This window comes from Ctenopharyngodon idella, chromosome 5 (genome assembly GCF_019924925.1).
Source record: "Ctenopharyngodon idella isolate HZGC_01 chromosome 5, HZGC01, whole genome shotgun sequence".
Classification (NCBI taxonomy): domain Eukaryota; kingdom Metazoa; phylum Chordata; class Actinopteri; order Cypriniformes; family Xenocyprididae; genus Ctenopharyngodon; species Ctenopharyngodon idella.
In genome coordinates, this window is record NC_067224.1 from 34,268,758 (window position 1) to 34,294,574 (window position 25,817).

General features: G+C 36.3%; 1 protein-coding gene across 3 annotated transcripts in view; it reads left to right on the forward strand.

The window, feature by feature from the left end:
* Positions 1-25,817, forward strand: part of si:dkey-215k6.1 (transmembrane protein 132C) — a 215,763-nt gene that overhangs the window by 147,935 nt on the left and 42,011 nt on the right. For all 3 annotated transcript variants that reach the window (XM_051894969.1, XM_051894971.1, XM_051894970.1), the window contains one exon: positions 18,830-19,013. In XM_051894969.1, coding sequence (XP_051750929.1) covers positions 18,830-19,013 — 184 coding nt within the window. The remainder of the gene's footprint in view (positions 1-18,829; positions 19,014-25,817) is intronic.

The following is a 25,817-nucleotide window of genomic DNA, read 5'->3' on the forward strand; positions in this document are numbered from 1 at the left end:
AAAAGCCTAGGCTAAAGATAATGCATTTCACTGAATCTGCCATTCTCTAACAAGCCACAGGTGACTTATAATAGTATCAGATGCTTGGAGAGACTGAAATTGAATAAGTAATATTTTGTAATTAAGCTGTTTTGTACAGAAGAGATTGAGTCCCAGTTTCTGTCGACAAATTATATTTTATTGGGTTTGTTTTTGGAGGACAGAAATGTCTTCTGTTATCAGTTTGCAGCTTTTACAATTACCAGCTGCAGAGTGCAGAGGAAGAGGAAACTAACAAGGATCTAATTTTTAAATTAAATTGTCAATTTTGTTTGCTTAGTTTTGCCAAATCAGAGCAAACAGTATATATAACAGAAATAGTGCAGTGTAGTAAACAAGCGGTGTTAAAAAAGTTTAAATATTAATAATAAAATAAAAATACTGATAAGGCAGCGTAAACCGGGGCTTGATTATTTTAATTATTTTATTATTGGTTAATTTTTTACATAAGGTCAAGTGCTGACACATAATGGTGCTTGAAAGATTTTTTTTTTGCTCATAATACAGATCTTTTATTTATGCAAAGATTGGTGAGTTTTCACCATTGTCAAAAAACTGACCCGAACTAATACTGAACTGACTTGAGCTCAATATTGTCTTTTTAGAGCTGCTGTTTTACAGATCTCTCTCTTTCTGCACAGTTCTCGTTTTCTATTGATCACTTCTGCCCTTGTAGACTTGTGCAGGCAGACTCATTCTAAATGGCTTATATCCTGCAAACTATGCCAAGAAAAATATTCACACATTCCTTGTGTGTGTGTGTGTGTGTGTGTGTGTGTGTGTGTGTGTGTGTGTGTGTGTGTGTGTGTTTGAATGTGCTTCCTAACCACTGGACAGCATACTTCACCCTTTAGATCTATTTTGCCATTAACTTTGACTCAGGCACTGATGAGGACAGTCCCAGCGGGGCCCTAACCTTGACCTTTTGGGTCATTTCAGAGTGAGAGTTTGAGTGGTATGTATGTGTGTGTGCAGATTCTGTTGATTCTGCTTTTTTTGCTGCCTGAAAGAGGACAGGTTGTTAGACTAGAGGCTGCACGAAAAGAGCTGTCGTTGTTGCCGAAACACAGACCTTAATAAGTCAGAGGAAGTTAGTGATTGTTTTGAAGGATTTAAAGGAATATGCTAGGTTAAATACAACTTGAGCTCTATCAGCATCATTGTTGATTTCTTAATTCCTTATAACTTGTCCTTCAGTTTGTAAAAACAAAAGAAAACACATGTACAGTACAGTAATACACTCTTGAGTGAAGTCATAAGGGCAAATACCGGATGGTTTTAAAGCAACAATATGAAGCTTTTATTTTTGTTGAAGCACTTTTCAGTAAAAAATGATTATTTTATCAAAATTGTATGAATCATTCTTTGAGATAAAGTTCTGGTTATGTGTTACTGATGTAATTCCTGTGAGTTTTGCTCCATTAAAAAGTGTATTGTTACATCACATCCGTTCGATGGATTGGAGTATTACTGATTTTACATGATTACGAAATGAAAAATTTAATATAACTTTATAAGCTTTGTTAGTGAGTAAACCATGCTGTCTCATTTAACATGTAATGTTAAGTATAATGGCTATAATTTTGAAATGGTGTGATAATTTGCACTACTATTCAAAATTTGTGGTCAGTAAGATTTTATTTTTAAAGAAATTAATACTTTTATTCAGCAAGGGTGCATTAAATTGGTCAAATGACATTTATAATGTTTGAACTTACTATTCATCAAAGAATCCTTAAAAAATATCAAAGTTTCCACAGAAATATTAAGCAGCACAACTGTTTTTAACATAATAATAAGATAATAATAAGAAATATTTTTATTGAGCACCTATGCAGCATATTAGAATGCTTTCTGAAGGATCAGGTGACACTGAAGACTGGAGTAATGATGCTAAAATTTCTGCTTTTCCATCATAGGAATAAATTACATTTTAATACATATTAAAATACAATACAGTTATTTAAATTGTAAAAATATTTCACAATATTACTGTTTTACTGTATTTTTTTACTGTACTGTATTTTTGATCAAATAAAGGCAGCTGTGGTAAGCATAAGAGACTTATTTCAAAAACATTTAAAATCTGTTGAATGATGTGTATGGTGTATGATTGCCTTATTGTAGGCTTTCATTGCAAATGCATAACTGTAATCATGTAATCAAGTGCTGGCGATAGAGCTTAAAGGGTTAGTTCACCCAAAAATGAAAATTCTGTCATTTATTACTCATGCCGTTCCAGACCCGTAAGACCTTTGTTAATCTTCGGAACGCAAATTGAGATATTTTTGTTGAAATCCGATGGCTCCGTGAGGCCTACATAGGGAGCAATGACATTTCCTCTCTCAAGATCCATAAAGGTACTAAAAACATATTTAAATCAGTTCATGTGAGTACAGTGGTTCAATATTAATATTATAAAGCGACGAGAATATTTTTGGTGCGCCAAAAAAAACAAAATAACGAATTATTTAGTGATGGCCGATTTCAAAACACTGCTTCAGGAAGCTTTGGAGCATTATGAATTAGTGTATCGAATCCGCAGTTCAGAGCGCCAAAGTCACGTGATTTCAGCAGTTTGACACGCGATCCGAATCATGATTCGACACACTGATTCATTACGTTCCGAATCTTCCTGAAGATATGTTTTTAGTACCTTTATGGATCTTGAGAGAGAAAATGTCATTGCTCCCTATGTAGGCCTCACGGAGCCATTGGATTTAAACAAAAATATCTTCATTTGCGTTCCGAAGATCAACGAAGGTCTTACGGATGTAAAACTAACCCTGTAAGTTATATTTGTCCCGGAATATTCCTTTAAAGCTAAAAAATTTAGAAATGTATTTGTGGAGTTAAGTAGTGTGCAGAAATATAACAGTAATGAAGCAACAACAATAGAAACCTTAATAATTTTAATAAACTGTGTTTCAAACCTGCATGACTGACTGACTGGCTTATGTAGAACACAAAAGGAGATGATTGGTGGAATGTTCATGCTGCTCTTTTTCATACAGTGCAATGAAATTAGGCAGTGACCAGTGACTGTAAAGCACCAAGCATGACAAAAGACAACAGAAAAATACCATGAGGGTGAGTAAATGATGACAGAATTTTCAGCCGAGCCTCAAAATACAGAGCGCTTTGTGACAGACGGTGAGTGGGCTTTAATGCCTGTTGACCCTGCCTGTGCTTTTTTAGTTTGCATGTTTGTTTCTCAGACAGTCCTCGTATGTGTGCACGTTTATTTTTTTGCCTTTGTTTTGATCCTCTTATTATATGCGGTGGCGTGTAAACAAGTGTGACAGCCACTTGAAATCACAGAGTGACAGAATGCATATATTTAAATGTGTGTGTGTGTGATGAGATACGGGCGTGTTTCTTGGATAGGAAGTCTTCTCCACTCTAAAGGTCAGCGGTCACCAATCAGAGCACAATAAAGAATGCAGATGAGGAGAGGAGGATGAAAAGAGAGGAGGAAAAGCACTAGCCCAGCCAAAAACACTGAAAACAAGCGCCAGTGCCGGAGGCCACAGCGGTCAAGAGCAGCACAGAGGGGGCAGAGTGACTCCCACTGCGCAGGAGTGCATTAAATAAGCCAGAACACACACAGAAACAAACAAACCTGCTGGTAAAACACACACTGATTTATCTCTTTTTTTTCCCCTTTGAAAACCTTTACACTGTATCTGTGCTAGTTTCCACTCTGTTCAACACAGAACAATGATGTGGATTATTTGCATTTATTCATTTAGCAGATGCTTTTTTCCAAAGCGACTTGCAAATGAGAAAGATCACAAGAAAATGATCATAAGAGAATATGGATTATGGATCCATTTAGTATATTCATTCTTATAGTTGTATGCCATAAATTAAATATATGCAGGGCTAGTTACACTATACGTATATGTTTTGCACATATTATGCTCTACTATTCAAAAGATTGGGGTTGGTGAGATTTTTATGTTTTTGAAAGATGTCTTTAATGCTCACTAAGGTTGCATTTATTTTATTAAAAAATACAGTAAAACAGTGAAATATTTGTATATGTGATTCATTATTTAAAATACAGTGGCCCCCAAAAAGTATTTGGAGACTTTAGGCATGCTTAAAATGTATGAATGTCATTCATTAGATAAAATATTAAACAGTGGAGTTTATTATAACAAAAACAAACAAACAAACAAACAAAATTAAAAAAAACTTTTTTTTGAGCATACAATGTTAAGTTTTAAATGATAAATATAAAAAAAAATAGTTAAAGCTGCTGTCTGTAACTTTTTTTTTTGTGTTCAAAATTTACAAAAATTATATAATGAGAATGTACAACATGAATCCGCTACAGCGCCAAAAGTTACAGACTGCAGTTTTAATTAAAAGTCATTGGGGGGGAAAAAATGGCCTAAAAAGGTGGAGTTAGTTCTGAGAAAATTTCTAAGATCCACAAGATGCCACTTAGTTTGATATTTTAATATCTAATGCAATTAAATGTATACATTTTTGTGACTTAAAGGGGACCTATTATGCAAAATTCACTTTTATAAGGTGTTTGAACACAGATGTGTGTCCACAGTGTGTGTAAACAATCAGCCTATAATGGTGAAAATCCACCCACTCCTTTTTTATAATTCCCATAAATCATAAACAGTCTGTCCAAATGAACGGATTCCAGATTATGTAAGAGTAGGGGGAAGCCTCGACCATGACTGGTGATGATCTGCTCTATTAGCATAGAAACTGCCCTGAGTGAGCCACAGCAGTCAATGCTGGATTTGCACAAAAGATTAACATGACGGCACATGCTAGTCGATGAGTTGAATCAGTGTCCGACTCTGGTTTGAGCAAGTAAAGTTGAACGTCGCATTCATGAGCATTTTGGCTGCGTGAGATTCTCCAGTTTTGTTGTTATTGAGTAACTGAAGCGAGAGCTGTTAAAGCTTTGCCCACTTCTGAAAAGGGGGCTGGGAGCAGCAGCTCATTTACATTTAAAGGGACACACACAAAAATGTTTTGTGTGTGTCCCTTTAAATTGAGTGTTTTTGCTCACACCCAAATACGGGCTGATTTGACAAGCTGTAATAAATGATCTGTGAGGTGTTTTGAGCTGAAACTTCAGACACATTCTGGGGACACCAGAGACTTTTACATCTTGTGAAAAGGGGCATAATAGGTCCCCTTTAAGTGTCCAAAAACTTTTTGTTCACACGTATAGTTAAAAAGCAACTCCGAAACTGTAGTGTAAAGTCCGCCATTTGTAGTGTGAAAGGTCATTTTGTAATCTCTCTGAAGGGGACTGCTGTGGACCGACTGCGGTTTCCCGCAGTGCTGGACTGGATAGAACAGAGCTGTTGATCAGTTAGTCACACTCACTGATTAGAGGCGACGTGGACTACCTGGTTTCTATGGTGATGATTGACAGGTCATATTGAAGGCAAGCGGGAAGGTATTATGGAGTGAGGAGGAGGATGGGGTGCATCATGGGAAGTTTAGCTGACAAGGCAGGTCAGCATGACAGTGCGCGTGTTAGAGAAGAGAGAAAATTCTGTGGGAATGACAGTGGAATTGTGACAGCTCCGTTTCCTCCTTCATGCTCGGCCGCCTGTGATCCGGCCCTGGCCTGTCGCACCGCGCCGCTGATTGTTTGATGGCTGTCGAACGCTTTACCCACCTGAGTGTGTGCATATCTGAAAACTGTTCACCTCTCACAGAGAAACAGAGAGAGAGAGAGAGAACTGTTGTTTCCTGCAATACCTTGAATCCATGTAATACTCCTCGCTGATTCTGTTTGTCTGCTTGTCTATCTATCACTCTGTCTATCTGTCTGTCTGAAACTATCCATCCGCTACATGCCATAAACGATCTATCTCTTTACTGCTGTGATACCTAATCCATCAATCCAATACTCCTCACTGATATCTATCTATCTGTCCGTCTGTCCTTCCGTCCATCCATCTGTCCGTCCATCCATCCATCCATCCATCCATCCATCCATCCATCCATCCATCCATCCATCTTCAGGGCTCGACAATAAGCCTTGTCATATGCTTGTCCTTCAGACAAATAAATCGGTCATTCACCTGAGAAAAAAGTTACTTGTCTGGAAAAAATTGAATTTTTGTGTTGTAAATATAATCTATTCTGAAGCAATATTCTCATCAGTGTATATATGTATGTATATGTATTTATGTATGTATACATATGTATCTATGTATCTATCTATCTATCTGAAACTATATGGTATGTGAGGTTGACAAATTTGTCTAGATGAAACTTTTGAAAAGTTTATTTGACTTCTTTTTCCCCCATAGTCATATTTTCTCACCTGTTTCATGTGTACTCATGCATATACTTTGCTGCCTGTATATGTGCATCAGAATTTCTGTTTATGTGCGTGATTTAACAAAGACCCGGGCAAAACCTTGGCTGAGTTTCAAAGCCATTAGCAGTGAGTGGGCGTTACAAAGGGAGAGAGAGGACATCTGATTTAGGGCTATTCAAGCTGTCACACACAGACACACTCGCTCTTACAGTAGATCTGTCCTTTCGATACAGAAGAGAGCACACTGCTGACTTACTGGCCTTGGTGAATTTCCAAACCCTTGAGCACAGGGGCTGTAATAAACTTCTTCAGCTGCGTGTGCTGGACACTAGCTCACAAATAGCTCTCAAACACTTTATCAGGGTGATGAGTACTTCTCTTTACATGAATCACTAATGCTGTTCAAGCACTCTTCATGTATATGTTGGAGCTGCGGCACAGTGTTTAGGGCAGGTGCTTCTTATAAGGTGAGCTACTGTGAATTAGGGCTAGAAAAAATGATTAAAAAAAAAGCGATATTTTGTTTTTCTGCAATATATATTGCGATATGATGATATATATACAATTGAACAAAGATGTTTTTCAGGTAAGTCTAACAGTGTTTAGGTACAGAAATTGAAAAATCAAATGTTGAATAACACTGCATAGTCTTCGCTGTATAAATTAAATATAATTAAACTTTGTTAAAATCTACAAAAGTGATTTTGTCTTTGTATTTGGTTGTTTGATTAACATTAATGACACAGACAGCAGCAGTTATTTATAGGCTGCTATCACTATGCATGCACAGATCCAGTATAACGATACGCATCCGTTTTCTTTCTCAATTGCTTACGTTCACGTAAAGCCATAAGTGACTGTGTTTACAAAGATGCTGGATGAGACGTGCATTTTGACAAAATTTTGCATGTGTGTGTCCATTTAAGCACAAATAGATGCGAAAGGGAATGCAATTCTGTGTTCACGTTCTGGCTCTGTGTGTGCGCACAGAAAACAGCGTGCGAGTTCCAAATTAAGTTCTCTTTCGTGTCCTCTTGTGCTTAAATGGTTTAAAATCATTTGAATGTTTAAACTGACAGGGGCTAAAACACTTGCAAATTATACAATTACGATCTATGTTGGTTAAACTTTGCAATTAACCGTGGGGCCTGGAACAACTACAATCCCTATACTTGCCATCGCGCATCCTGCGATGTGACTATCAAGCAATATCGATATTGATGCAAAAATTATATATCGTGCAGCCCTGCTGTGAATGTCATTTTGTAAAGACTTTTGCAATCACAGACTTGTCCGTTGTGTGTATGAATGCAGTGGTGAATCAAAGGCCTATTGTGGTAGCACACAAAGTGCTTGATTGCTTAAGAAATGTCTTTTTTTTTTCATAATTGGCATAATTCTGAATTATTTTGAATTTGGTTGTTGTTGCACTGCTCGCTTGCAATGCAGACCGCAAACACTGGAAACGAGACACAACAAAACTAGAACACTCTCATTATAATAAACAAAGCGTAGACACAGTGTAAATAAGAGATTTATTGTGCAGTGTAGACATTGTTTGTTATAATGGGAGTCTGTTTGTGGACAGTCAGTGAGCTCGCCCTGAACTTATAGTCATGTGAAACAGTGTAAACTTGCGGTGACAGCTTTAGCGATTATAATGGGATGGGAGCATTCTAGTATTGTCACATTGCTCGCTTACTCTGTATAATTTATTCAAAATCAGCTTGTTATGGGTGTGTAGCATACATAAAAAAATATGACATGCAGTTGCCTCACACAAAAATAAGTAGTGTTATAAGATAAGTGCAGCCAGCGGTCACCATTGAGCCATGGTACTTGTATGGTTGACAAAGGATTGAATCTGGTTTATGTTCTATTCTCTCTTTCCTGAATAATAACTAGTCACCATCATCTCTATTATAAAAATCTTTGAATAAGCTGTTCACACATCTGTGCCATTCTAGCAAGTACCTGAATTTGTTCAAAATTTGTTACAATGGATAATTTGTGAGACCATTATGTTACTTCTAGACCCAAATTGAGTGTTTGTCTTGACGGATGCCAGCATGGACAAACAGCAGAGAGATGGAATCCAGCCACTACAGAAGTAAAGCTGATACAGACAGACAGTACTTGAATGTGAGCCAATGACTTTTGACACGATGTGAAAAAATAAAGGAATGAGAAATGTTATTCAGCACTAACAGTGCTTACTGAACTGCTTACTGTAGCTTTCACTGTAAATTTATGCTTAAAACAAGAAAAAAAAAAGGGTCAAGTTTAAAATCTACTTTCTAAAAATTATGATCTCAGAGACTTTTGCTTGCCTTCAAGTACATTTATTTTGTGTGAATGATGTATCCATGTTCAGTGTTATACGGTAGGGGCGCTATTACGCAGCTTCTGAAAGAGTACGGAATCTCCGGATCAAAACACAGACAAAAAAGAAACAGAAACAAGCGATTAAAGCATTGCTTATGCACGTTGTAGTCTTTGATAAAAATGTGATTTTCTTAGCTTTGTGTTCAAAATGTTGCTTTTTTTTTAATGAAACTTACATTCACACAAGTGTTGATAAAAAAAAAACTTTTGCTGTTTAAAAACAGAGGCTCTGTTTTCTTTTGATATATCGCAAGTTCAGACATTCATAAAAACAAAATGTTCTGGTGGCTATAAAATTTTTGTGAAAAGGATAAAAAATGCTGGCGGTGGCTGGCAACTTTTTAAAAAAACACTATCTATATATATATATATATATATATATATATATATATATATATATATATATATATATATATATATATATATATATATATATATATATATATATATATATATATATATACAGTACTGCTTGAAAGTTTGTGAACCCCTTGCAAAATCTGTGAAAATGTGAATAATTTTAACAAAATAAGAGGGATCATACAATATGCATGCTATTTTTCATTTAGTACTGTCCTGAGTAAGATATTTTACATAAAAAAATGTTTACATATGGTCCACAAGACAAGAAAAATAGCTGAATTTATAAAAACGACCCGTTCAAAAGTTTGTGAACCCTTGATTCTTAATACAGTGTGTGGTTACCTGGATGATCCACGACTGTTTTTTTTGTTTTGTTTTTAGATGGTTGTTCATGAGTCCCTTGTTTGTCCTGAACAGTTAAACTGCCCAATATTCTTCAGAAAAATCCTCCAGGTCCCAAAAATTCTTCAGATTTCTAGCATCTTTTTCATATTTGAACCCTTTCCAGCAGTGACTGTGTGATTCTTAGATCCATCTTTTCACACTGAGGACAACTGAGGGACTCAAACACAACTATTAAAAAAGGTTCAAACATTCACTGATGCTCCAGAAGGAAACACGATGCATTAAGAGTCAGGGCTGAAAACTTTTGAACAGGATAAAGATGTCCAAATTTTTCTTATTTTGTTTAAATATCATTTTTTTTTTTTTCATTTAGTACTGCCCTTTGGAAGCAACAGAAGACACTTAAATGTTTGCCAGAAGACAAATTAAGTACAATATTCTTTTGATCTTCAAATTCAAAAGGTTTTCACCCCCTCAGCTCTTAATGCATCGTGTTTCCTTCTGGAGCATCAGTGAATGTTTGAACCTTTTTTAATAGTTGTGTTTGAGTCCCTCAGTTGTCCTCAGTGTGAAAAGATGGATCTGAGAATCATACAGTCACTGCTGGAAATGGTTCAAATATGCAAAAGATGCTGGAAAACTGAAGAATTTTTGGGCCCTGGAGGATTTTTTTGAAGAATATTGGGCAGTTTAACTGCTCAGGACAAACAAGCGACTCATGAACAACCATCACAAAACATAAAAACAGTCGTGGATCATCCAGGTAAAAACACACAGTATTAAGAATCAAGGGTTCATAAACTTTTGAATGGGGTCATATTTATAAATTCAACTATTTTTTTGTCTTTATGTTTATGTAAAATATCTTATTCAATACAGTACTAAATAAAAAATGACATGCATTTTGTATGATCCCTCTTATTTTGTTACAATTATTCACATTTTCACAGATTCTGCAAGTGGTTCACAAACTTTCAAGCAGCACAGTATATATATATATATATATATATATATATATATATATACACAACGGTATATATACAATATATGGTACAATTTTTTTTTAAATATTTTTAAAAGAAGTCCCTTAGGCTCACCAAGGCTGCATTTATTTGATCAAAAATTCAGTAAAACCAAAATGTTTGTGAAATATTATTACCATTTCTATTTTAATATATTTTAAAATTGAATTTGTTTCTTTGATGACAAAGCTGAATTAATCCAGTCTTCAGTGTCGTATGATCCACATGATCTGTTGATCATGATATGATCACATGATAATATTGAAAAATAATACTAATATTGAATAGTTGAGCTGCTTAATATTTTAATATATTTTAGTATTATACATTTTTTTTCATTCTGTAATAAATAGAAAGCTCAAAAGAACAGCATTTATTTACACTAAAAATCTTTTGTAACATTATACATGTCTTTACTGTCACTTTTGGTTAATTTAATGCATTCTTGCTGAATGAAAGTAATAATTTCTTTCAAAAACAAAAAATGTTGAATCGCTATTTTTTCAATTTTTCTCATTATTTACTGTAAACATTATGTACATCTTACAGTTGTGATTAAGGGGGTCTCAAAGGATGCCTTGCTGAACCACAATCCACCTTTTTAGTTCTAACCATATTGCAGGTCTGTGATTGGAGATGGAGCTGTCCACTGCTAAAACACAAACTTCGGCAAATCATTCAGTGATCCGCCTTGCCTCAGCAAATACACAGCTGTTGCCTGTTAAAATATATTTCCTTTGTCATCACATCTGTCTGAATTTACTTACACTCTCACAGTTAATAGGCTTGATTGTTTTTTAATGAAACTTCTTGTGTTTTCCAGTACAGACCGAGCACTGCATATGAACCCTCTTGAGCAGTCAGTGGGGGTTTTTGTGGAGTGAATATGCTTTACGAGGCTGCATTCAAATTCACTATGACCTAAATACCACAGAGAATCTCTATGGGGAAATGACAGCGTCGAAAGAGGCATTGTGTTCTTGACAGAGCAGAGAGGTGGAGAAAGAGAGAATGAAGGTGAAAGAGGAAAAAGAAAGATCGCTAGCATGACATTTCTGTCTCTTTTGGACTCTATAGCGTGTGAAGACTCTCTTGGCTCTGTTGGCAAGGCCATACACACGCGTGCATGCACGCGTACACACACACACTTGCATGCTATTGTGTGGTGTGTATGATAAGGCAATGTAGCCGAACGGACCTCTGCACGGTTTAGCGTCAGACCGCTGTGCTCCACCCGTCTGTCACTGCGGTTACCGAGTGCTACATACTGGAACGCAACTGCAACCGCGAATCTCCTGACACATTCTGCTGCCTCCCTCTCTCTCTCTCTTTCTTTCTCCCACTCTCTTTCATGCTCGCTGTTTTTTACCCTCTCGTTCTTTGTCCCATGACAGCTTTAGTTCTGGCCGGTAGCCAGCGGTCAGTAACGAGGATATGACATTGTTCTTCTTCCAATCTCTCTCTCTCTCTCTCTCTCTCTCTCTCTCTCTCTCTCTCTCTCTCTCTCTCACACTCACACACACACACACACACACACACACACACACACACACACACACACACACACACACACACACTCTCTCTTTTTGAATGCTGACTCTCTAACCTGCCTTGCTTGTGCATGGTAAAATAGCAATTAGGTCAATGTCTGGCACTAAATTTAGCTCACCAAACTTCCATGAAGTGATTGTTCCTCTGCGCTGGGCTGAACTTGAGTCTGAGCCGAACTTGAGTCTGAGCCAAGACAAAGATGGGTCTGAACGATCTGTCTCATTGCTGCATGGGAACAAGACCACATAGGCATACATTCACGCACTTATATATGAGATCAGTATTGAAATGCTTCCATTTTGCATTTTTTTTTATCCTTATTTACTACAAACATTTTTATTGAAATGATGACCTGAAATTCGGTTTGTGCCCCTTTTGCTTGAATGGCAGCAGCATTCAAGAAGCATAAATATTTCTTATTCTTTTTTTCATTATTATTTCTATGTTTCTTTAAGATTATTCATAATCCTATTTTTTCAGATTTAAATTTAATTTTGAATCCAAGAATCCAATTTTGATTTCCATTGTCTATGTGCATTAGATAACCACTTAGCAATGTACTTAAAACCACTCATATCACCAAAGCAACTGCATAGCAACACCTGTACAACCAACCAAATTGCTGTAGTATCATTGGAGCTACTTTTGCACTGAGACATCACTCATTTTTAGCACGTATTTTCTAAATAAAATCATAAAAATCTATAACAATTTAAAGTCAGCATGAAGTGAAAATTGATCATACCCGTTTTATAAATGCATTTTATCTTATTGTGAAAGATTCATCCATGTGTTGCTTTTTTTACTTTTTTTTTTTTTTTTTTTTTATCTAGTCATTTTTAATTAAAATATCATAACTTGATCTTCCAGTCAAATGAGGCTTCTCTCTGGTGGCGCATGTCAGACTGTTCCAATCATTTAGGGTGTGTTCACACTTGTAGTTCAGGTCTCCTGGTTCTTTTGGTCTGAACCAAAAAAAGAAAATTATACATTTAGTCCTGGTTAGCATTCACACCAGCGTGTGCTGGGATAAATGTGCTCGCTGTATGTGCGTACATATGATGGAGCTTATAAAATGTGTAAAGGAGTCAAAACAGTGGCAGGAATCCCTCTGTCACAGACACAAACAAAGATCTGCTGCGAGGAGATGCGGTTCTGATACCTGCACTGAACTGTGATGGGCAACATCACGACTACTATGAGAAAAAAAAAACGGTATTAAAACAGGTATTAAAAAACAGAATGCTTGAGCATTCTGTCCTTTTTAGGGTCGCATCTTGTGACTGTATTTGGTTCGATTACATGTCTTTGGTCCATGTTGCGTTCATATTTCAGTCGAACCGGACCAGACCAGAGTCCCATCTTTTCAGGGGTCTCGGTCCACTTGTTTGGTGCGCACCAGGGTTTGGATGGCAGCGTTCACACTTATTCAAATGAACCGCACTAACAGAACGGTCACACCAGAGTTTGTTTTAAATGAATTAAGTGTGAACACACCCTTAGTCTGCTTAAACACCGACACTTTTTACAATTGACTGCTAGCTCACATTAAAATCTGAAAAAAAACAATGGACAGAACCAAGTCCCCACCCTATCTTTTTTCTTAATATCTTTTCACAATACGGAAGAAAAGATCTGTTGCTACTTCCATTACATCGCAACTTTAATCTCTTCAAGCAGAATGTCATGTAAATCTAAACTGCTTTACAAATGTGTCCAGACTCCAGAATACTTTAATCCAGTGACAGATTAATTAGAGACATCTTGACAACTGAAAGCCCTTGGCGTGCTCTTTGTGGACACCAGCGGAGGAACTCTCTTAAGTGATGTCCTGAAGTACACGTTTACCTGAGTGAACCCGTCACGGGTGACAAACGGTTCTTTAAATCTGTCTGACTGCACTTCTCCATCCCCTCTGCCTCTGTCCAGCACTCTAAAACACGACTTTCTCAACAAAGGTTAAACAACAGACAAGTGATGTATGGTTGTGTGTCTTCCTCTCAGCTGCTCTCGGTTTTTGACCCATGATAAGATAAACACTCCTGCCTTTTCGGCATCTGTGGCGGCCACAGACCCTGAACCGATCGATGATGGCTAATTAATACAGCCGGGGACAATGAGACTCCTCTCTTCTCTCTTCTTCCCTTTGCTTAAATTAATTATGGCTGAGAGAGAGACTGAAAAATCCTGAATGAAGGTTTGTGTTTTGACTCCAATTCACTGGTGCCTGTACTTTCTCCTCGTATGCCTCCAAATTTACTTTAAGTAAAGATAATTGCTCAATTGCATTAGGGTTTCTGAGGGGGTGAGAATAGACATGTGATCACGTGCACTTAAAAACACTAAAATGCAATGCTAATTACATTTACAAGGGGTTATGTAATAGGTCATTGGTTTTAGAGGGGCTGTTTTCACTGTTTACTCTTCAGGCAGTTGTTTATAGTAATATATTTAACTATAGTCTTCTCTTAAAGGAGCAGTTTACGCAAAATTTAACCTAAATTTGTAAAATTTAATACAAATTTACCTTCATGTCACTCCAAACCAGTTTTCTGTGCACACAGAAGCGCGCAGCCGCGTACACAGAAAGCCTCCTCTCAGACAGCGTACGGGTACTGAATTGAGCTCTCTTTCGCATCTGAATGGACAAATACACATAACATTATGTCAAAATGTCAGTTTTGGTGAGTATTCACGTAAACACAGTCGGTTATGTCTTAAGAGAACATATAAACAGATGAGAGAATATTGGATGTGTATCGGTGTACTGGATCCCAGTATTCTGTCTTAAAGTGACAGTAGCCTAATAAACCTAATTCCGTCTGTGCCCTTAATATTATTTAAACAACAAAAAACAAAGAAAATGGCATTCACTACTTTTTAATAGCTTTAATAAGGATTAATTATATTTAATTTATACAAATAAATTTGTCTGCGTGAAAGAATGAAGAATGATGTATGTAAGTTGTTATAAAGAATGCATATATCATTAATTGAAAAGAAGACCATGTTTTTCTTTAGGAGAAGTGGTTTTATTTCATTTTAAGATAAATAAAGACATGTTATATGTCACAGCTGTTAAATGTGTCTGTATTGCATGTTCAAACTTTAATATTCATATTAACAGGTTAATAGATGTTTTCTCCAGTGGTATATAATGTGTTGGGAAATTTGAGAGAAAATCTTAAATGATGCATTAAAATTTAACTAAACCCATTTGATTTTATTCGACTAAATCTACTGTGGATTTAGTTGACTAAAACTAGACTAAAACAATTCAGATGACTAAAATATGACTAAATCTAAATGGCATTTTAGTCGAAAGACTGTGACTAAAACTAAATCAAATTTTGGTGTCAAAATTAACACTGCTCCAAACCTGTATGACTTTCTTTCATCTGCAGAAAGAAAAAGGTGAAATGTTTGAAGGTATCGTTTTCCATTTTCTACCCATGGCATTACAATAAAATTTTTCAAGCCCCAAAAAGGAGGGAAAAGTACCATTCAGGTATCATTAAAGTGGTTCATATGACTCACTAATGCACTAAATTGCCATCTGAAGTTGTCTGAAGCTGTACAATAGCTTTGTGTGAGAAACAGACCAAACTTAAGTTGCTATTCTCTGAAAAATTTGACATCCGCTCTCTTTGAGGCATTTGTGACTATTAGTTCAAGAAGTAGTGAATCAAATTAATGAATCGTTAGAACTTTTCAGTGAATCGATTGGTAAAAAATTCTCATTTGCACTTTTATTTGCACATTTAAAATTGGCATCTGAAGGTTTATTGTCAACGATTGGTTCTTGATTGACACAAATGAGATTTGAGAGCTACAAAACATTCAATACTCAAATCTCCTTTTGCGCTTTTGTGTTCCGTAGAAGAACGAAAATCATACAGTTTAGAACATGAGGTTGAGTCAGACTTTACATTTTTGAGTCAACACAGAATTCCCATAATGCATCTCTCCTTTGCCATACGCTCTTCTGCCCTGCTTATTATCCAGCCGTTTACAGTACTTAACAACTTTCCTTGCATACAGAGTAACTTTGCTGTCCTCTCTACTTCTCATCTGCTTCTACATAACTAATCCTCTTAACGCCTGTGAAAGTCCTGTTCAGCGCATTTGTGTTTGCGTATAATTGTGCGAGACCACATGTGCATGCGGTTTGCTTGTCTGTGGCTCATTGTTCGGCATAGCCGAGTGTTTGGGCAAGATCGCTGTCTGACTCAAACTCTGAGTGAATAATGACAAAATGCTCGTGCTATTCAGAGAAATGACATTGCGCTTCCAGAAGAGACAGAGAGGGACTGTGACTGATTCTTTTTTCCTTGCTCTCGTTCTCCATAACATTATTTATCTCTCGTTTTCTGACTGGCCGCCCCCTCCCTCTCTCCCCGCTCCCCGTAGACGTATGCCATCTCTGCAATAAAGCATTGTCTGTTGGTTTATTGATTCATTTACTGCTTCTAGAACATTCTTTTTGAAGGAGGAAGGGGTCAGACAGCAGCACATCCATCAAGCGGCCGATTGGGCGAGTGTAATTGAACTCATTTTGGGGGTGTCATAACAAGGATGGAGGGGGGAGGTGGTTATTTGGCCCCTGTTGATCTGAGGTCAAAGGTCAACTTGGAGCATTTAGAGAGGTTGTGATCTAACCAAGTGCGTTCATTCACAAGAAAGAGAAGAGAAAGCAATCAGGAAGAGTTTCCTGTTATTCAAGGAAATGGATTTTGCAGGCTTGAAGCTTAGTTGTGTGTATGTGTGCATCACAGAGCAAGACTTTTCACTCTAGACACAAAGTTTGCTCCACTTTGTAGTGTATTCGGCCAAAAACTGCCCACTTAGATGGGAAAAGACTGATTGTCATTTAAAGTGACCAATCACCGGTCATTTTGTTTTTGTGCTGTTTAGGGGTGTGTAAACATGAAATTAATGAGAGCATAATAATAGCACATTAAAATAATAGTCTTTGATCAGAATTTCAGATTATTTAGCATAAAACACAGCCATATACAGTTGTTGGAAATATCCTGTTTATTTGCTACTAAGTGCCATGAATAAAACTATCTTGTGTATTCATCTTGTAAACATGACTTTGCTTCCTGGCATACTGAAAAAAACCTGTGCATGCTGACTCTTAGAATGACAGTCTAATGTATATTGGAAAAAAAAAAAATGATAAGAGCTGGCTGAAATCTCCTATTCCATGTGTTATGGTGCACAGGTTGCATGAATGCATGCCCTTAACAATCTGTGTGTGCCATCTGAGACTGCTTTTTATCCCTTGTTCTCAGTTTCTAACATTCGCACTAATGCACAGACACCAAGTTATTCATTAATTGTATTAAGATGCATTGTCTACCGGCTGTTACTATTGCTTCCCACAATAAACCTTATTTAATGGGCTTCTATTGCTCTAATTTCCTGTGCAAATCAAGCACTCTAGTTCATTCTGTGGATGTGATTACAGAGAGGAAACCCTTCAGATTGTTAATATCTTTTGAGATATTTTATGTGCATTAAACAGAAGGCGCTCCAGTGAAACTTACACAGTAATTTAGAATCTATACATAATGAGGATACAAATTATTTGTCACCTAAATTTGTAATTTCATCAGTTATTCATCACCTAAGTTTTAAAATTATTCAGTAATCAGTAATCTTCTTTTTTTTTGTGAAATGTTTGGCTAATGTTAAAATTCCATGTTACTCAGTTATATATATATATATATATATATTTATTTATTTATTATTATTTTTTTTGCCATAAAGAGCATGAATTTTTAGCATTTTATTTTTTTTGACATTATTTTCATTACAATTAAGCAAACCCCCAAATTATTAATTATTAAAATGTGTATATGCATACATGCTCACACACATTTTAATAAATTATGGATGCAAAATGCTTTGTTTATTTATTTATTTTACTTTAAGTCACATGATTGCACACCTGTGAAAAAGAGCATGGTTGACTCTTTATGTACTTAACTAAGATTCAGTAGGCATTGCTCTCATTGATGGTCCGAAAATTCTGCATCAAGGAAGTGTGAAGTGCACATAGTTATATAGTGCATTTATATTAATCAAAATGCTCCTCTCTCTAGGGTTATTTTTCTAGGTAACTATCAATTTTATGGTCATTGAATTTTTCTGAGGTAAATGTGACGTTACGTGACATTGTTCACAAGCTGTTTTATTGACGTCTTTCCTCAAATGCTTTAATACAAAAATAAATCCCCCTCTGTGCCTACCGTCAAATGAAATCCTGCATGCTTATTTTGAAGAAATAATTACTTCAAAAATGTTAAAGAAGTATGTTCTATATAGTATGAATGTGTGTTTTATGAATGAAATCTGGACATTGACCATGTTGTCATTGTCATATGATCTACCAGTTTCAGTTGCGCTGCTTTACTGCCATTCGCAACCCCTCTCATATGGCCTCATGGGATAGTAAAGTGTCCATCAGATGTGCACTTCAGTATCTCCCTAGAATTAGTAAGTCATTCAGGTACTTTTTGCCTATGCTTTAATGAGTACTGTGAATTTGGACATATTACTCTTTTCACATACTGTTTTTCACCCATTATATAGAAGTCAGATACAGCTACAGCTTTATACTAGGTTTGGTAGGAGACCAATTGCAATACTGCCCCCTGTTGTCCTGGAGGATGTGTGAATAGGCATCAAAGCACAGGATAAAATCTGTCTTTGGGCAGTAGTGGTAGTACTAAAGCCTTTGATCTTCCTTGATCTTAGAGTGTCTCTCTCTTCCTCATCCAACATGTTTTTTTCTCAACAGACTTGACGGTTCCTTCTATGAGATCATGTGGGTGGACTTTGAGATTGACAATTTCATCAACCTGCGGTCATCGCAGTCCATTCGCTGGCAGATAGAGTATCCCTCCACCGGAGCGTCTGCCGAAGTCATCTCCACTATCTACATCAGCCAGAGAGACCTACAGGGTATCGTACCCATCGCTGAGGTGAGAAAGCACCATTCACACAACCTTATCTCAATGTTTTCTAGCGCTGTCCTTAGGTAAAATGTGTTTATTCCCAAATACTTAGCCAATATACTGTCCCCTGTTTTTTTTTTTTTTCATTCGTAGATAATAATTTTGGAAATCGCAGTGATATACTGGAGAAAAAAAATCATTTCATTTCATAAATTTTAAACATGCATAGTGGAAATTATTTTAATATCAAAATAAATACCCACCATAACAGGACCTGACATAAGGTCCTGAAAATACTTTGTTCATTGGAGAACAATGCTGTGTCATTTGGATTTCAGCTTTGAGTAACATTCTAGTCCTGGATATGCACCACTTTTCCTTTCTGTAGCCGGAATTCCCATTTAATAAAACTGAGAAACTCTTACTCTTGTATGATTAATTTACATAATTTTCATGACAATTAATGATAATTAATTAAGGTAACTCTTTAGTTTAGGGTCCATTTCTCACTATTAACTAGCTGCTTATTATCATGCATATTATAGGATATTGGCTGTTTATTAGTACTTATAAAGCACATATTAATGATTTATTCTGCATGACATTATTCCACATCCCTTAATCCTACCCAATTCCTAAACTTTAACTACTTTACTAACTATTAATAAGCTCTTATTAGGAGTTTATTGAGGTAAAAGTCATAGTTAATAGTTAGAATTGGAACCTAATCTAAAGTGTGACCCCAATTAATTAGTGGGAGAGAGAGGGGGGGACGGGAACGTGAAAGTTCCGTGAGCCGGGCCCTTAAACTCTGGTCATCTGAAGCACAAAGGCACTATATTGTCAGTGTGTTGCCCACGAAGCTATCGGTGCTTATTTATTTATTTATTTATTTATTTATTTATTTATTTATTTATTTATTTCCTTCCTTCCTTCTTCCCTTCCTTCCTTCCTTTAAAAAAAAAAAAGAAAAAAGTCACATTAAGTCAGTTCCCTAGTACCTGTTAGTGTTGCAGCACCAGACTTTTGACTTCAAGCTAACAGTCAGATCTACTGTCCACTTATATGAGAAGATACTGTCTGACTGACATATAAAGCAACCAGCAACAGTTTGTTGTGTTTTGATATGATGAATTTGAATTTGAATTTGATGATGAAATTGTATCATCCAACAAGATCATCCACCTGAACTGTGTTTTAGGCAGGTAGGGATTAAGCTCTATAGGGATTTAAGACTTTAAGTCTTTCAGTCTTCCCGACAAGCAGCCTCCTGTGGTTCTGTGTGATATGAACAACAATACTTTGTCATGTCAGAACCATAGGACGCAAAGAACGCTTATAGCAAATAGACGGCAGCAGCTATCTCTGTGCTCTCTAAAACACAGCGTGAGCAGTCAATAGTGAAGATGAAAGAGCAAGGGAGATGTATGGGTGTGTTTGGCCCAAAGTTAAAGCTGGTGTGAGGAATTTCTCCTGTATAATGTCTATTTTTTTCACCGCATTACATTCATATTTAGAAAATCTTAATTTATCTTCATCTGATTGTTTTTGTTCTGTTTATGTATTTACATTTTGGCAATTTTTTGATGAGATATTATTGAGTTGACAGGAAATTATAATATGAAAATCCTGCATCAACACATGTGATAACCACTAGGCCACGACCCAGACACCTTTGTTGTTTTTTAATCACCCTTGTGTTTTGACCTTCAGATAGGTCAGGTCATGTGTTTCTCCCCTGCTGTTTGGAGCTCCATGAGACATGTCTCTACAGCAGGGGGGAGAGGTGACTCTCACAGCCCCAAACTGGGCTCTCCTGCTGGGGTACATGATTCCAACACACACCCATCAGCGCGCTCTCAACATGGAGCCTCTCGCAGTGTTGAATGGCTGTTTCCACTGTGGGGGGAAAGTCATAGAGACTGAGGCTGGAGGATAGAGCATATTTTATAGTTATAATATTTTTATATCACATATAATTTTTCATATATATATATAAATAAATGAATACTTTTATTTAGCAAGAATACATTAAATTAGTCAAAAGTGACAATGATTTATATATTATAATTTATATATTGTTACAAATAAGCAATACATTTGTTACTGTACACACTTTGTTAACGTTAGTTAATGAAAATTCAAATTTTTGTTCATGTTAGCTCAGGTCCATTGAATAATATTAATAGATACACCTTTTGATTATTAAAATCTATTAGTAAATGTTAAAATTAACATTTAACTAAAATAATAATAATAATATTAAAATAGTAATAATAAAATTGTTAACTAATGTTAACAAAGTGAACCTTATTGTAAATATTGTAAAACAATAAATGTAATTATTATTAATCTATAAATTCTCTCTTTCCTTCAACTTGTCTTTTCATCATCTTTGACATCCAGTCAAAACCTCTTAAAGTTAGAGCTTGTTAGAGTCCCTGAGTACCTGTCAGTAAAGAAAGACCGAGACACATGACATCACAGACTTCCAGGAAGAAAAGGTCAGAAGATGAAAGGCGGCTCATGCTGGAGCCCTGGACTTCCTGTGGAAGTGGCCAAACACTGATGATTAACGAAGAACACACACACACGCATGCACGCACACACACACACACACACACACAAAAGAGTGAAAAAAACGATAGGCAAAAGGAGGAGAAAAGATGAGGTACAAGGTGCAATAAAGGTAATGTTTTTTGTAGAAGATTGAGTTTATACATCAGTGATGGTAAGTAATAAACTGTACCACAGATGTCATTTAATTTCTACATCAAAAACTCGCTTTCAGACCCATCGTGTGTGGATTTACCCCATAAATAAACCCTTAACAGGACATATTTGTGCTCAGAGTAGCTTTTAGTACTTGGTGAGTTCCAGCAGAGATACGACCTATTAACAGTAATTTGCCTTGCTGTGTAGACGCTATTTTACCCACAATGAGTATGTACTGAAAGAGGCCATTTCGCCCCTCTCCTCTCTTTGGTGTTGAAAGCCAGTTATAAATTGGATCAGTGTGGCTGTTTCCTTACATCTGAGGTGCTGTGTAATTCTGCTTTGGGCTTGTTAGAGTGTTTTAAGCCCCAGACGGTGATACCTCCAGGCCATTTTCTTAGCTTTTTTCCATCTCTCTCTCTCTTTCTCATACCTTCTGCCTTCATACTCACCTTTTCTTCTATATATGTTCTCTATGTGACCCCTGTATCTTTTCTTTTTTGCTATGTGTGTGTGTGTTTCCTGCAGTTTGAGCTGTTCCCAGCGGAGTGAGCAGAAGCAGTTGAGTGTCTGAGCGGTAATTAATTCTTAATTGGAACACTTGTTTATCTTTGTTGTTTGAAGATTCCAATGAGTTGCTGAAATACCCAGCGGGCCGTGTAGCTACGAGAGGGGCGGGGCTTTCAGCTGCGCTGCTTAATGCCAGTCTGCCTGCGTTTGTTTACATTAGGGAAAGATAGCAAGAGCGGGGCAAGTGAGCGAGAGAGAGGGAGTGCGATGCTTAATAGTGGCCGTATTTGAAATTACAAATTTGCACGGCGATGAGCCGTTGCTATGGAGAGATGGGAAAAGAGGAGACTTTAAATGAATTGCTTATGCAATATTGTGGTTTATTTCCATTACTGTTTCATGTTGTGTGAATGATTAATGGGTTATAGCAATGGAGATGTATGGAAAGATATGAAGACAATCACAGCACGAGCGATTGAGGGGGATGGATGTGTTTCATGACGAATTAGGGAAGTAGAGAAGACTTCAGAAATGAGGAGGCAACATCTTATATGCAGGATTGGGCTTTTCAGAATGTAAATTTGTGGTTAATTTTTTATTTTATGTTTATACAGTTTTCATATGGCACATGGGACATCATTTTAACTTACAGTTACATACTATAATATTTATATCCCTGTATGGTGTGGTGTAGCAATATTGCAGCATATTTTCTTTTACCTTTAAGAAAAAAACAACATAATTGATAGACATAATAGGGTAGTTTGTAATGTAATGAATGCTGTTTTAAAGTCTTATGATCTTTGATTTTCCCTTCAATACTTTTGGTAAGTTTCTTCTACGTTTTGCTGCATTTTTGATCAGTTTTGTTGAGGAAAATGACAAAATATGAAGATTATGGCAACTCTGTATTACAGTGGAATTACACTGACGTGTTTTCACATTTTTATAAGTGGCATCAATTATATTATTACAATTATTCATTTGCGTGGAAGTGATATATGATTAAATTGCATTTAGAAGTATGTACAAGTAACACTATTATGATTTATATTTTATATATGATTTATATTTCAGACAAAAATGAGCATGACAATGTTTTATGAAAGGTCAAGAAGTGCAAAGTTAGCTGTTTCATGTGACAATAGTGAGAAAAATGATTCTGAACTGCTTTTAGGAACAGTATTAGAACCCGTGATAATGATTTATTCGATTTTAGTTTGTATAAGAGTTCCAAGTGTATAAATACATAAATTAATTCAAGAAATTATGTTTAAGAAAAACTGCTTTTCAGACCATTTTCCATTATTGTACAACTTTGTCATATTCATGTAATTTTTTTTTATTAGGTGTATTTTATGTCAAAACACTGTTAGAACATAATATATACCATACATTGATAATATATTCTCATATATTACATATTATTTATTAGTATCAAGTTCCGTCAAGTTCTCATGTTTATGCGCTTTTAATCATTTTTTTTTTATAAGTGAAATAACTACAATTCTATGTATCTGTTATATGTAATTCAGCTATTATTTGTAATCATCTTTTTGGGCCATTAGTGAACAAGTCCTTGGTAAACTCTGTTGGTGCCATGAAGTTTGGAGAGATGGAGGTGGATTTAAAAAATTTTAACAGAGTGACCACTTAAACGGACTCACTCACAGATAATTTCATGTCATTTCAGGTTCAATGGTGAACTTGCTGTGAATGGTGAGTTGTTTACTTTGTACTTAGTCCATCTATTTCCATCAATTTGACCCATTCTGGCAGATTTGCAGAAAGGTTGCAAACTTGATAAGAGGCCATTATCTCACTGACAGGGTAATCAGCCAATCACAAGTGATATGTAGGCATCCTCTCACATATTCCGCTATTATCCCCCTCACAATCAGGTCACACTTTAGAGCTTCAACGAATGTTTTAGCCTCCTTCTGAAAGATTAGCCACTGGTGTCATTGTTGGTCACTTTAGAAAAACGGATGGTTTTTTCACACTATTTCATCTTTTATTTTTCGTAATATTTTTTGGTTTTATTTTTGTACTGTTGCTTATTTTCTCATCCACAATACCTTCCTTGCCTCCTTGGACGAAACATCCCTGAGAAACAGGGGCCTGAAGCAGCGGCCGGACCTGCTGGGATTGGTGCTTCAATGTAATTAAAGACAGGAAATTTAAACATTGTCCAGCCTGAAGCAATTCATTTGGGCCATTACCTTTCATTTCTCAACCGAACCTTCATATGCCACCTTTTTCAAGTTTTTCACACACTCACTGAATTGGTGTCTCTATATCTCTGTTCGTCTTCCTCATTAGCTTACTTTGAGCAAGCAGAGGAAGGTTGAGGAGAGAGAAAGAAAGCAAAAGAGAGAGTTAGTGTGTGTGTGAGAGAGAGAGAGAAAGAGAGAGAGAGAACAGTCTTGTCTATATTTATCACAGGCTGTACATGGAGCTGCCATGCCTAGTTTTAATAATACGGTATGATGAATGGATGTTTCCCACAGGTCAAAGAAAGAGTGGAGGGAACGGTGGCATAGGAAAAAGAAAGTCCTAAAACGAGAGCGTAAATGGTGATGTTTTGCATTTTTTCTGGAGTGTTTAATAGTCCGACTCTCCCTTTGTGTTTCTGAATAAGACAGAGCGTCGTATTCCAAGGGCCTGGAAGACGGCGGCTCCAGGGACCAAAGCCACTAACAGGCCTAACGGAGGCACACAGTCCACCAAGGGCTTTGATCACTGTTCTATTCATTGTTGCCTTGCCAACTTAGATTTATCACTCCCTCTTCAGGGGCCGTTTTACCCTGTAAATACAATCAACAACACAAAAACGAAATAAAATATAGCCCATCAGGAAGTAAATGCAATCGATAGCTAAGGTACGAGCAAAACAAAGTAATCAAATGAAGAAATAGGTAGGGTTTTCTTTTTGGAAGAGGAAGATTCTTCAGCATGTCAAAAATACTGCAGAGAAAATCTATATGAAGGCATTTATAGGGAAAGCGATTCTGATTGTTCTTGACTGCTAGACAGTTTATTAAAGAACAATAATGATAATTACAGCTGTCAGAGCCATGACTCAGTGGTGGATCACATGTTTATGACATGTTTGTTATCTGCTGCTTTCACTTATTTTGTGCTTGTTCTTTTTTTGTATTACTGTTTCTCACTTACCTCAGGCAATACAGGGCACTTTCCATGAAAAAGATGAAATATGGTAATTTTTTTCCCTTTACAGTCAAGTGTCAGTGAAAAGAAGTGCTTAACCTTGAGAAATCTTGGTCCACCTCAGTAGGTCAATATATATTTTAGATTATATTAGCCTAATTTAATATGTGGGTTGGTTTGTGGTTACTGCTAAACTTTTAACTTTTAAAAATATTTTAACCCTCTGGTGCTCCTAATTTAAAGGGTTAATTCACCCAAAAATGAAACTTCTGTTATTAATTACTCACCCTCATGTCGTTCCACACCCGTAAGACCTTCATTCATCTTCAAAACACAAATTAAGATATTTTCGATGAAATCCGAGAGGTATATGACTTTTCCATAGACAGCAATTTAACCACAACTTCCAAGGTCCAAAAAGGTACTAAAGACAAT